The 14,687-nt window shown below is 40.5% G+C and overlaps 2 protein-coding genes across 2 annotated transcripts in view; one reads left to right on the top strand and one right to left on the bottom strand.

The window, feature by feature from the left end:
- Nt5dc1 (5'-nucleotidase domain containing 1) overlaps window positions 1-14,687 on the bottom strand; it is a 103,957-nt gene that overhangs the window by 74,726 nt on the left and 14,544 nt on the right.
- Col10a1 (collagen type X alpha 1 chain) lies at window positions 7,947-13,893 on the top strand. Its single transcript, XM_021658925.2, has 2 exons — window positions 7,947-8,115; window positions 11,004-13,893. Exons 1-2 carry the CDS (start codon window positions 7,962-7,964, stop codon window positions 12,890-12,892), a joined length of 2,043 nt encoding a protein of 680 aa, XP_021514600.2. The 5' UTR covers window positions 7,947-7,961; the 3' UTR covers window positions 12,893-13,893.

Consider the following 14,687-nt stretch of genomic DNA (forward strand, 5'->3'; position numbering starts at 1 on the left):
CTATTTCAAGGTATCTAATTCTATCCAAATTAATAGAAGACACTAATAGGTCACATGCTATTCACTGTGTCTCAGTCCTCTGCTATCCAAAGTGTTAGGTTATTCTGACTTTTAAGGGACTAGAGATGACAGAATGTCTAAAAAGGTCATCAGAGTAAAGTCATTATCATCTCCGTAGCAGATGAATAGATGAATTGTTGGCTCTTTTCTCTAAGTAGGAATTACCTTTATAATGTGAACTAAAGCAGGCACTTATGGATTTACCAGTGAGTAAATCAGATGCAAGAAGGTCAGGTGACTCTAAGTTAATAATGGGCCAGAGGTTTCAGGAGAGAGTTTCATCTACAACAATGGTTCTCAAACTTCCTGATGTTTCAATATAGTTGCAATGACCCCAACCGTACAATTATTTTCATTGCTACTTCATAACTGTGATTTTGCTACTATTATAAATTATGATGTAAATATCTGATATGCAGGATAGCTGAACTGTGATCCCTGTGAAAGGGTCATTTGACCCCCAAAGGAATCCCAACCCACAAATTAGGAACCATTGGACTTCAATCTCTCACATTTGGGAGCAGAAGTCTGTTACCCAGGAAACAGAATTGTTTGACCAAAAGCTAAATAGACAAGATCTCAGCATTAATGAAGTAAAGGTCTCTGACATGATTTTGCTTGCATTACAAAGTGCAATAATTAAGCATGAGTCTCCAGGGTGGATTTCATGGTGGCCTGTGTTGCCATGCAAGGCCTATGGGTATCAGGGACTTTATGTATCTCAAGAGATACTTTATGGACTATGGGCAGTCATGCATTTTGTTCCCTGTAGTCTGTGACTACAGAGCTGTCTGGAACATACAAAGCATAGGGGCACAGAGAGTCAATTGAGGACTACCCTACGGGCTCCATAACACAGCCACACTAAGCTGGCAGACACTGTGTGAGGGGAGTCTGGGTGGCTGGGAAGCCACTGGGCAGCCCAAGGATTTGAGGTGAGGGGCTCGGGAGCCCTATATTTTTAACTCAATCAAGTCAACAGGGAAAGAAAGTGATGTCATTAAGTGTCAGGTACAAAACCATGAAAAGCTTACCATAAATAACGCAGCAATTTAAGTGCAACAGAAAATAAAATAAAACATAAAGCCTTTGTCCAAACTTCTTGAATAACTGACTCTCAGTGTCTTTTGACCTGACCTGAAGTTCCAGGAGGTTTTCATAAACACCTGTTTTTATGCATGAGTGTCTCTTTCCTAGCCCTCAGCAGCTATCTAACCACAAAACCACATTAGACTGTTTACACAAATAGATCATTCCTAGCTTTTGACTCTGTCATAGCACCAACAAACGTCCCTTCACAGTTCTTAAAAGAGGAATGGGGCATGACACAGTGACAGTGGAAGCTGTGGTCATGGGGGGCCCTAACTGAACTTTTGGATGCTTTTACCATTCCCACTATGGGGAAGAAAAGACAAAGCAAGAGTGGAATAGGAACCCTGATGAGTAAGGGGATGAAGCTCAAGCTGAGTCACTGGCCCTTTCCCTCAGCGGGCCTTGTCACTGCAGCCTTCTCTTCAGAAACTAAACCCATACAAGAGGAACAGGAAAGCTAGTCTCTCCAGCTAATGAACAAAATACTTGTTCCCCATGACCTTTGTTCCCCATGACTTTCATAGCGCATACTTTATAAGAGAATCATAATGTATGGATCAAAATGCTATACACCTTAAAAGAAAGCTCTGAATATCAAGGGAACTTCCTAAACAAACAAAAAAGATGCTTCACAAAGGGGCAAAAGACATGTACGCTTTTATCACAGAGCTGAGGTTCCAATTCCCAAGTACAAAGTGAGCCAGAGATATAGTCCTGACCATATGCCAAGACACTTTACCTGTGAGATGGAGGAAAACGCAACTGGATCAACCTGCAATTTTTATTTCTAAACTGGGTCAAAACCTAAAGTTAGTAACAAATTTGTAAGGTTATGCATAAGCAGAAATAGTACTTGAGAGAATAGGCAAAATGATCTAGTAGTGACGGAGGGGAATTTGATAATATCTGAGAAGACTGCATATCTGTGTTTACTTTTTGACCCAGGAATCCAAATTTAAGAGTCTCTTCCAAAGATACCCAGACCAAAAAAATACACATGCAGAAAGATGCTCACTGTAGAACTATTTGTTTCAAAAAGAAGAATATAGATGACAAGAGATAATAAGCTAGACAATGGTGGAAAACACATTGGTACATCCACATACTGGAGTATTACAAACCTAGAAAAAGCAAAGATCGTCGCTGTATGTATATGGTTTTCATAATAATCAGTTATGTAAAAAAAAGATGAAATATAAAGCACAATGATGTTTATATAAGAAAAAAAGAAGAGGAATAAGTTCTGTATAAGAGGATAAATTAGTTTTTTTAAAGGGCCTAGAGAGATGGTTCAATTGATAAAGTATCTGTCTCTCAAGTGTGAATCCAAGTTTGGATTCCCCCGCACCCTTATTAAAAGACAAGTGGGGAGAGAAATGTATGTAATTCCAGTGCCTGTGTGTGCCTATGTGCATATGCATGTGCGTATCTGTGTGTGTGCTTGTGCGTGGGTTGGACAGAGACAGGTGGGCGACTGATGCTTCATCACCAGGGAGCTGCAGGCTCAGTGAAAGATCTTGGCTCAAAAAATAAGATAGAGTAGCAAACAAAGACACCTGATGTGCACTTCTGGGCTCTGTGTGTGCACATGGTTGAGTGCATACTCACATACAAAAATCATACACACACACAACACAGAGACACACAACACAACACTCAGATACAATACACACACAGACAAGACAGAAAGACAGACAGACACACATGCACACACACCCTGCATACAGCTACCTACAAAAGGAAAGTGAGAAACACTAGGTGGTTAATTTGGCCCCTGGGCTTAAAAGTCTGTAACAGTCTTCGTTTACAGATGTAAGGTGGGATGGCAGCAGCATGTGCCTGTGCTGGCTCATTACCTTGGTAGCTAGAAAACGGTGATGGCTGGCAAAGTTTAGACCTTGGAAATCAGCCAGTTCATTACTGCTGCCCTCACAATGGACTGTAGCAGCATTCCACAGAAATGTAGAGACTGTAGGAAAGTTCAAAGCAAACTTGCAACAGTACTAAAGCAAAACAAACCTAACAGTGAACTGACTGGGCAGCAGTGCCACCTTTCAAAGAACTTTTTCAAGAGTGTTTAAGTCGGTATGCTTTACACACTGGTGAATACATATCCTCTTTTCTTTTTTCCCCCTCATTACAGACTGTACCCCAGGGTAAGCAGTTGGTCAAGGCATTTGTTTTTCCTTCATACACTATCGCGGCTGATTAGATAAAAGAGGAATGATAAAAATTACATATATACCAGCATTTTACAGCCTATAATGAAATTATGAACCAGGGTATTCATCTATAACACCAGAGTCAAACAGCAACCAAGGGCCTGCCGACAGAAACCATGCCCTCTTTCTAAAGTAGCACGGTGTCCCTGACAAAGAAGTGTCTTGTTTGTATGTGAATGCATTTATCTCCAACCACATTAACACTCTAGATCTAATGACCAACCAGCAAAGGCAGATTGTAGGTAGGCACACAGGATAGATGACTCAGTGTTTTAACAAATAAACTGCTAATGGGAAAGAAGAGATGGGGATAAGCAACCTATTAGTCAGTGGTGACTTATGAATACTATCGGAACAAATAATCAACCACTAAAAAATATATGAGATTATTTGTATTTAGACATGTCTATGATATACACGCATGTGAATCTCTGATGGTATACAAAAATATACATACATACATAGGCACACATTTATACATATGTCTCTACATGTATGTATTGTACCTAAGAAGTAAATGAGGAAATTTTTCTTAAGAATTTGTAGTACACCTTTAATCCCAGCACTGAGGAGGCAAAGGCAGGTGGATCTCTATGAGTTCAAATCCAGTCTGATCTACAGCACAAGTTCTAGGACAGCCAGCCACATACACAGAGAAACCCTGTCTCAAAAAAAAAAAGAATAAAACAAGAAAAAGAGAAGATTTGTTTTCTGGAGCAATCTAAGATATGAACAGATGAACTGGCACCATTACATGTGATTTGTTTCAAAATCTGGAGGGGCAAGGGTGAGTGGAAGGCGGACTGGGTGACAGTGAGCTAAGACTGGGTGACAGGTACCTAAGGATTTATTGTAGCCATTTCCTATTTATAGATAAGTGAAATTTTTTTTCTACATCAAGTTTAAAATATGAGTACAAATAACAAATAATTAGGTGGCTAATATTGGAATGTTTTTGAAACTACCATCAGACCACACGTTCCATCTCAGAGTGCATATGGCCGCTTGTGGGGCCTGTGCCACCTTCCTAAACTCCAAACATTAGGCAAATTGTATTTTATCCCACAGGGCTGTAGGGGAGAGGCAGAGAACCACTGACTGTGAAAACACCTCAAGAACAGCAATATGCATTATTCACATGGCATTCACCCGGTGTGGAACATTTAAGAGGCATTCAAGAAAGACTTGGTGAATGACACAGGGTACAACTCAGTGACAGCTAATTGCCACATGTGCAAAAACAGTGGTTCATATTTGATATTGAAACCTCGTTGGGCTTACCAGCTTGAGAGGGCAGGGCTTTCTGTTTCAAGTAGAATGGGTTTCCTTCATGAAGCCACAGACTAGGGTCAGTCTGAACAGCTACAAGTAACACCCAGAATAAAAATAGTTTTATACACACAATGTGGTGTGGGTGTGGCCAGCAAATATTCCAGATTCTATAATCTGTTTTGGCAAAGGCAGTGCTTCGTATGTGACTGACAAAGCAAATGGTAGATGGAACCTGTGTGCTGAAAAAAAGCAGAGTATTTGCCAAAAGGGCTGAATATCCAGTCTGTCAGCAAGACACCACACTTCCCAAAGCTAGAGAAGACAGACTGAGATGCCCCCACATATTCATACACATCCCCTAAAAAGGCACACAACCTCTAAGCATGGATCTCACTTTCCTTTTGCTCTAAAGTATGAAATGGACTCTGATGATGGGGCACTAGGGTATCTCAAAAAACAAAACAAACGAACAAACAAGATTAGAAGTCTCCTAGTATAAATATTTCCCTGTGTTGATGGAAAACCAGACAGCAGAAATGCTGAAGAGGATGTTCTGAAAGCAGTGGGAGTAGCCCCAAGGGACAAACTGCGGGGGCAGAGGACTGAGTCTATGGGCTGAGAACTAGTCCGTTTAGTGTCCACAGGATGATACCTAACCAGACACCAGCATCGGGGTGAAGCATAAGCACAGGTGTGGATGTAACTCTATACTAAATTACTAAAGACGTGCTTCTACAAAGTCTGTGTCCTGGCACTGAGGAGCAGCCTTGTCACCTCCTATTTCAGAATGTTCTCTAATGAGCCATGAGTAAAGGAAGGTGGCTTGTTGCCTATTACCTTTTGTGGTTTCTCAGGTGCAGCACATAAAAACTATTTTTGAATGTGATTTCTAAAAATAAAATACAGACTAGAATATCGACTCTCTACTTGTCTTTATAATCTAAACTGACACAAAAGCTGTATTTGAAACCAGGTATGATGGTACACTTCCATATTTCCAGCACTCGTGAGGCTGAAGCAGGACTGCTGTGAGTTGAGAGGTGCTTGGGCTACACGTAAGGAGTAGTAGTAGCTAGACAAACAAGAACAAAACTTCTAAAAAAGCTGTATATTGTATGTACCTGGGCATTACATAAAAACATACATAATAACGTAGTTTTCAAAATATTTACTTACTTATGTGTATGTGTATTTCTGAGTTGGTTTATGTAAGCATGAAATGCCAATAGCGGTCAGAAGAAGGGGCCAGATCCCTGGTAACTGGAGTGAACAGGTGGTTGCGAGCCACTGTGTGGGTGCTGAGAATCCAAACCCAGCCAGAGCTGGAAGAGCAGCCAGAGCTCCTAACTGCTAAGCCGTCTGTCCAGAAGCATGATAATGCAGACTGTTAAATATGGCAGTCCGCAAAACATGCTTAAAAAGGAAGAGTGAATTATGCCTATTTCAACAAGGTACCATACAAGGTTTTGTTCAAACACATACAGGAAAAGAACTGTAAGAGGAAAAGGAAGATGAAAAGAACAAACTTTTTTTTTTTTTAAATCTACTCAACAGTCAATATGCTAATTACCAATCAATCCTAAGCCCATATTACTTTAATTCTAGCTAGGTGCAAAAAATGATGTATTCATACTGTGCACTGAATTTGTTCTAAGCATGCTCACCTGCACAGCTGATCCTACTCAGAACCAAAATGATGACATTAAAACGATACAAAAGTGGTCTCTCATATCTTTGCTATTACATTTCTTAGGATCCTGGAAAACTGATGCTGAGTTCTCTAAGGTTGTAGGAGAGAGAAGCAACTATAGAACCTGATGGTGATGATGTTTACTTCTCTGGGAGAAAAGTCTAATCAGGATACTTCAAGATCCCTAGAGGAAACTGCATCGTTAGTCCGTTGTATTTTTAAAAGGCAGAATTTGAAATTTTACCCCCTTACAATGAATATAGCAATCTTACGTAAATAAGCATACAATAAGATTATTAGAGTGACAGTCTTTTCAATTATAAGATAAAATGAAAACTTAAAGAGGGAAATCTAAAGCCACTCACTGACCTTTGTGTAGTTATGAGTAAAAAATTTAAATCCTCCAGGGAAATTCAACAACTAATTGCCACAAGTCCAAGATGTCTTACACCTGTCTCAAAATATTGAAGTATTTAATATGAAAATATCTGAAATATTTAATACTGTCATTTTCATACATTACCTTCTAAGAGCTTTCCCTAAAATACTGATATGCAAAACAATATATCTAAATTTTCATCATTTTTTCCCTTTAGCCTAAGTCCCCCAAATTAACAAAAATTTAGGTAAGCTATTTTTATAAAGCTTTTTTTCCTAATAACTGAAGGATTAACATGATTTAAATCCATATTCTCCCCAAGATAGGTCTCATATTTTTATATACTACCAAATATTTTCAACCAAATAACATAAGAATGTTAAAAATAAAAAGGGAAAATCATCATTCTATTATGAACCAACCTTGGAGTCAGAATTCCTAACATGACACACACACACACACACACAAAAAAAAAAGGTACACAGTTAAAGCTATTAATATATATTGAAGACAAAGAGTTTATTTTTCAATGAGAAAACAAGGAAAAGAGCCTGATTTTGTATGCCTGCCCAAAAGGACTTTCCACGTTAATTAGTGTTTACCACCCCTGAGGGGAGGAGCTTAAGCTCACGGTAACTTCACTCAATCAGGGAAAAACTGGTATAAATACCCCAGGGCAGCTGTGGGGAAGGTACAGCCCACTGCTCACTGGGCAGAGGAAGCCAGGAAAGTTGCCTCACACACATCCAGGAACTCCTAGCATCAGGTAAGTCTGGACTGAGGGTCAGTGGGAGACAGCCCTGTCAGCTGGCTTGGAAACACACTTTAGTTAATTATATATCTTTGTGCATAATTTTCAAATGTAGCTTTCTATCAAAAGGCTCCCAGACAGGCTCATTTGTATTCATCTATTTAAGATATTCTTAATAAAGATGACTGTACAAATTGGCCTTAATGTGAATTTCAATCTATCTTGAAAGTTCTAATATGGCCATCTAATAATGAGACTATTTGGTGAGGGTCATTTTAAGTTTTAGAGCATTATTTGAAACTAGTAAAACATACATGTTCAAACAAAAACTTTCCTCTTATTTTGCGGAATATATTCAAAGTATGAAAGGTCAGTCATTAAAAAAATGAGATAACTATACAAAAAATCAATCTGTAGAGCATCACAAAAGTAAAACATACCAGTAATGGGGCTTCATGTAATTATTCTCTTGTTTTTCAGAATCCTACTGAAAATATGCTGCCGCAAATAGTCTTTCTGCTGCCAGCGTTTTTGACCTTGGTTCATGGAGTGTTTTATGCTGAACGGTACCAAACTCCCACAGGAATAAAGGGCCCACTTGCCAACACGAAGACACAGTACTTCATCCCGTACTCCATAAAGAGTAAAGGTAAACCCAAATGTACTTTCGCTGTATTAGACGGAGGGCTGGTGTTTTTAATAATATTAATGATGAGCTCCTTAGCAAAATAATTTCCACTCTGTTCCTAGTCTATGTTAAGTTCTTGATTGGCTCAAGTTATTCCAACAAAATGATGGGTGGAAAAGACAGGTCTGTATAGGAACATAATATCCCTAAAGAAGTTGGTATAAGAAAACGACTGAGGAATATCAAAGACTTTCACGTATGAAGCCGGCTTTTTTCCCTTTCAAATGGTGGTTTCATACAATTAACTAATTATCCAGAATCTAGAAAATATTAATTCAATAAAATTAAGTTAATTTAAACTAAAAACATAGAAACTGTATGTAGCCAATTACTTAAACATTTACTTTAAAAACCCTAGCCTGCAGCTATTAAAGAAAATTGGTATCAAATAAAACCAGACTGCCCTCAGTAAACCTAATGGGCACAAGAAGCAGGAATTCTCATAATTACTTACATCTCCAGATACAGTGCAGTGGGTCAATGCGCAGACAAAATTGCTAAATGCTAGCTGTGTGGGCTGATAGATCTTGGGCTGCTGTGAAGCGTAAATATGTCTACATCTGCTGAGTGGGGATGTCTGGCTATTACTACATTCATGCACTGCTGCTTCCTCTACTTCTCTACTTGGACAGCCTGAAACAGTTTATCTTTCCTCTGGAATCTACCCCCCAACTGTTTGGCTTGTTACTATGAAGGATGTCAAGGCAGTACATGTGAAACAATATGAGATTGTCAAAGATGGGCAACAATCAGGTCTCATTTTTGCCAATTCCATCTAACAGCATCAGACATGATGAGTACTGATAATATGAACACTCAACAAATTTCCTTTTCCATATATTTTTCACTTCAGTCGTATACTTTGCCTGCATAGAGTGAAAGGGTATTGTAAGTATTTTGGAGACAAGCATTTTGAAAAAAAAAAAAATCAAATGTCTAAGAATGTCTTTTTAAGAGGAGAACTTAAATATTTTATGAAAGGCAGCTTTATTTAAAAAGCATGAGAGATACTCTTGACTGTCTTATGACTTGTATAAATTGAGGAAAAGGTAAAAACTAGAAGGAAAGAATAGAGAACAAACTTACCCTACCTTAAAGCAGTGAGTGTGGTTTGAAAGGCTAACAGGCACTTTGACCAAATTCAGACTCTTTTAGTACCTTACCAATATTACAAAAAGTGCTGAATTAAAAACAAAACATACCACTGTTAAAGGTTAGAAGTATTCCTGTCTTTCCACCTAATTAAGTAAACTGCTCCTCATCCTACTGTTCTTACAAATGGAGATATCTTAACAGACACAAAACAGAGAAGTAAGTTGTATTTTTAATATTAAATCTTCCTTGGTCTCTTTTTGATAATGAACATAAATCCCATTCACTACTCCCCACTGCTGGGCATCGGTGCCCTGTAACAAACATACATGCTCAGATCAAGGGGACAGTAGAAGCCAGAATTTCCCATGTAATCCTTGGGCAAATCTGCTCAGCACAGATTAACGGGGGCAGATCAACCAAAGCACTCACTTATGCTTTGGAGGGAGGCTACTCTGGCCACAGTGCACATCCGGACACTTATGAAGCTTAATAGAAAGTAGCTGCTATTCTTGAGTGATGGTGTTGCCCTAATCTTGCTGTTCCACACTTCAGCTGCAAGCTGATGGCTATCCCCTCAAACACTCACAGAAGCAAGATTCTTTCTTGCGTTGAGAGGTTTAGAATCCTAAGAGCAACCAACACTCCAGGCTACAAAGACAGTCACCCTGTCACTGGAGGTCAAACTTCCAACAGGGTCTGATGCTATCCTTTCCACTAAGACGTGTTTTCCTCCTTTGCTTTACCATGTAGGACATATTTCCACAATTCCAAGACAATTACTTTTATATAAATATGATGATCCCTATAACTGGATGCTGAAGCAAATTCTGCATTTGAAAACTATGTCATTTTACTCCAAATCACTTAAAAATCCCTTATTTACTTATCAATTTTTTTCTTAAATGTGCCAAAATTTATACATACTTATCAGAGATGTACACTAAAGTTAATCTCAGGAGTTAGTTACCTTTAGGGATATTAGTAACTACTTTTGGTTGACTACTCTTTAAGTGCCAGATAATTTATTAGGAGAGATTTTAAATAAGTAATGTACTTGCATCCCAACAACTAACAGCTAAAGCAAATGATATTCTTAAAAGTATTATCAAAGATAATTTAGAATTCTTAATAACTATCCTTTAGTCTCCATTTATTTTTTCAAACCATTAAAGTGTTAAGAATTTATCATATTAAAAAGGTTAGCTAAAAAGTGATAGGTACAGTTAGTGTTTAGCTCAGTAGTAAAGTACTTGCCTAACATGTTTGAGGTCCTGGTTGCACAAATACACACACACACACACACACACACACACACAGATACAAACAGCATAAGATAAAATAAATAAGCAGCTCATACTTAAACATCATTTTTACAGTTTTGCACTATCTACTATCACATCTGATCAATCTACATTACTAAGAACTACTTTTCAAAAGTACAAAAAACACCTAAAGCTTCTAAAAACTTATTAAGTAAAATAATTTAAATAAAAAATTATACAAGTAAATATTAAAAATCAACTGCAACGCTACTGTCATCTTTACTGGTTATATAAAATTTCTCAGAAATAAACACTTTATGTGACATTTACAGTGACTACAAATACATTACTCATACAATCCAGCCCCACTCAAGACTGTTGTATAGAATTGCTATTGGAAGACAGGGCACTACCAAATGCTGTCCTTATAGTGCTTTGAGAAGCTCTGGTTGCCTTTAATGTTGCTCATGCTGGGTGGTGTATGTCTTACAGGAATTCCAGTAAGAGGAGAGCAAGGAATTCCTGGTCCACCAGGCCCAGCTGGACCTCGAGGACACCCAGGTCCTTCAGGACCGCCAGGAAAGCCAGGCTATGGAAGTCCTGGACTCCAAGGAGAGCCAGGCTTGCCAGGACCACCAGGAATATCAGCCACTGGGAAGCCAGGCCTGCCAGGCCCGCCAGGCAAACAAGGAGAGAGAGGACCCTATGGACACAAAGGAGATATTGGCCCAGCTGGCTTACCAGGACCTCGGGGGCCTCCAGGGCCACCTGGAATACCTGGGCCTGCTGGAATTTCTGTGTCAGGAAAACCTGGACAGCAGGGACTTACAGGTGCCCCAGGACCCAGGGGATTTCCTGGAGAAAAGGGGGTACCAGGAGCCCCTGGGATGAATGGACAGAAAGGAGAACCAGGATATGGTGCTCCTGGCCGTCCTGGTGAGAGGGGTCTTCCAGGTCCTCAGGGTCCTGTAGGTCCCCCTGGTCCTCCTGGAGTGGGAAGAAGAGGTGAAAATGGTTTTCCAGGACAGCCAGGCATCAAAGGTGATCGGGGTTTCCCAGGAGAAAGGGGACAATCAGGTCCACCAGGTCCCCAAGGTCTTCCTGGGAAACAGGGACGGGAAGGTATTGGGAAGCCAGGAACCACTGGAGCCCCGGGTCAACCAGGTATCCCAGGAGAAAAAGGCCACCCCGGGGCTCCAGGAATAGCTGGGCCTCCAGGAGCTCCTGGCTTTGGAAAGCAAGGCTTGCCAGGTTTGAGGGGACAAAGAGGACCTGCAGGTCTTCCTGGGGCCCCAGGTGCCAAAGGGGAACAAGGGCCCACAGGTCATCCTGGGGAGCCAGGTCTGACTGGACCCCCCGGGAATATGGGACCCCAAGGACCTAAGGGAAACCCAGGGAATCATGGTATTCCAGGTGCTAAAGGTGAGACAGGTCCAGTTGGGCCTGCAGGGCCACCTGGGGCTAGAGGATCAAGGGGTCCCCCTGGGGTAGATGGAAAAAGAGGGTACCCTGGTGAGCCAGGTCTTAATGGTCCTAAAGGTAACCCAGGATTACCAGGACCAAAGGGTGATCCTGGAGTGGGAGGAGCCCCCGGTCTTCAAGGTCCTGTTGGCCCTGCAGGAGCTAAGGGAGTGCCTGGACACAGTGGCGAGGCAGGTCCAAGAGGTGAACCTGGAATACCAGGCACCAGGGGCCCCATTGGGCCACCAGGTATCCCAGGATTCCCTGGATCTAAGGGTGACCCTGGAAAACCAGGTCCTCCAGGCCCAGCTGGCATAGCAACTAAGGGCCTCAGTGGGCCCACTGGTCCCCCAGGTCCTCCTGGTCCAAGAGGCCACAGTGGAGAACCTGGTCTTCCAGGTCCCCCGGGACCCCCAGGACCACCTGGCCAAGCAATCATGCCTGATGGCTTCACCAAGGCAGGTCAAAGGCCGAGGCTTCCTGGGATGCCTCTTGTCAGTGCTAACCATGGAGTAACAGGAATGCCAGTGTCTGCTTTTACTGTCATGCTCTCCAAAGCTTATCCAGCAGTAGGCAGCCCCATTCCATTTGACGTGATTTTGTATAATAGACAGCAGCATTATGACCCAAGATCTGGAATCTTTACCTGTAAGATCCCAGGTGTATACTATTTCTCCTACCACGTACATGTGAAAGGGACTCATGTTTGGGTTGGCCTGTACAAGAACGGCACACCCACAATGTACACTTATGATGAGTATAGCAAAGGCTACCTGGATCAGGCTTCAGGGAGTGCAATTATGGAGCTCACAGAAAATGACCAGGTGTGGCTCCAGCTGCCCAATGCAGAGTCCAACGGCCTCTACTCCTCTGAGTATGTCCACTCATCCTTCTCAGGATTCCTAGTGGCTCCCATGTGAGCACTTCCTGCCAAGGTCAGCTAAATCCTTCGCTTGGAAAGGCTTCCCTGCAATTCCATTGTGACCACCCTGGAGATGCATATGGAGGTAGGCTAAAAGTAATGTGAACAACTTAAAAAACCTTCTAAAACATACTCCGAGACCAAGTTTCCTCCTGGAAAAGTGAGCAGCAGCAGTGAATACGTGAGGTTTATCATGAATGCGCAGCAACCCTAAAGGTTCTGTGATTCTATCAATATTTATAGTTTTTACCATAAGTTAAAAAAAAAAACAAAACCTCACAAAAACAGAAATATGGTTCCAATTCACCATAAATTTCATTTCAGAAACTCAGCATTTCTTTTTTTTAGGAAAAGCCCATTTTAATAATTAACATGAGAACTTTTAGGAAACATGCAGAAAGTATCACATAACTTTATATTCTTTAAATACTTGAATATTCAAATTTAAAGGACACTGTATATCTTAGGCTATATCTGATGGTGCATCACTCAACGGCTCATATAGCCCCTTTCACCAAGATAAATTCAAAAGCACAGGTGCATACAGACTTTTTGAAGCGCTCATTAGAATCCAAAATACTGCATTAAAATTAATTTGAATTACAAGGTGCTTTGTCACAAGCCATTTCAAGCTTTTCTGCAATTGCAGAAAGTCCACATACCTGGTGCAACTTGGAAACAGGTGTCTGACTTATTCTTATGTCCCTAACATAGTGTGATCACTCTGATTTAATGCCTTGCTGCATCTTTATAAAATGATTTTATGGGCTTACAGAACATCAGAATAGACATCTAGTGTGTCTTCCATTCCATGAAAATATAATTAACATTAAAGATTTCAAAGCCAGGCTAGAAACAAAAATATATTATTTATTTATGCTCTGTACTGTATTTTGATATTACTGTTTAAAACTGTTAAGCTGTACCTCACTCACTAAAGCACGGAATATTTAATCTACTTGTTATTACAAAGCAATAAAATGACATGAACCAATCTTTCTTCTCTGCTGAATTTACTTCAGATAAACAACTGGCTGTTCTCAACCACACTTTACAGCTTTTCATTGGATAAAGCTAATAAGAAAAACAATGAAGTCGTTGGTGGCTTTACAGTTGTCATGGATTTGTCTCTCTGTCAAGATGGGCATGGCATACACCACATACTATGACGATCTAAAAAAAGAAAATAGCCTCTATGAGCTAGGACCAAAGCTGCTGAGTAGACCCAGGAAAATAAAATTATACAAACATTACTTCAAAGCACTGGTTTTGTCTTGGAGAGGGAAAAGACGGTGTAAGACAAATATCAAATTGAAACAAATATCCTGCAATTAATATTTACTGCCTTAGCACATTTTAGTCATAATATTTAAAATTATTCTGAAGGCTTGATTTACTGAAAAGGCATGTAATTTTTGGGTGTCAATCAAATGGCAACATATTTCAAAACTTAAAGTCCTGTTGATTAGCATCCATCAGCTCACATGTTAACCAAGCCAGTCTGACTCAACCACTAGGGCAACATAACACAAAGGCTATTCACTCCTTGGAATCAGACTCTGTAAATCTGCAGAGGAAAACTAAAAGCCCTAGCTTGAGGTGCAGTAGCTCTGCTCCCATTCTGCATCAAGCACTCCTAGTCCTTACAACGAGAATGGAAATTGTAACAGTACGCACATTATCCGTCTCTCTATCACGACTACACTGAGGGTTACAGGTGTCTCCAGCTCAATCAGGAAACAAGGACTGGGGCTTTTATTCTGGGGACCATCCTCCAGTCCAGGAGAACTGCT

The sequence above is a fragment of the Meriones unguiculatus genome, chromosome 20 (assembly GCF_030254825.1).
Source record: "Meriones unguiculatus strain TT.TT164.6M chromosome 20, Bangor_MerUng_6.1, whole genome shotgun sequence".
Lineage (NCBI taxonomy): Eukaryota > Metazoa > Chordata > Mammalia > Rodentia > Muridae > Meriones > Meriones unguiculatus.

What these genes read in the sequence shown, in the direction of transcription:
- Col10a1 (XM_021658925.2), top strand. Translation starts at nt 7,962, where the DNA reads ATGCTGCCGCAAATAGTCTTTCTGCTGCCAGCGTTTTTGACCTTGGTT. An exon ending in GTACTCCATAAAGAGTAAAG is followed by an intron (nt 8,116 to 11,003) that starts GTAAACCCAAAT and finishes TATGTCTTACAG; the next exon opens with GAATTCCAGTAAGAGGAGAG.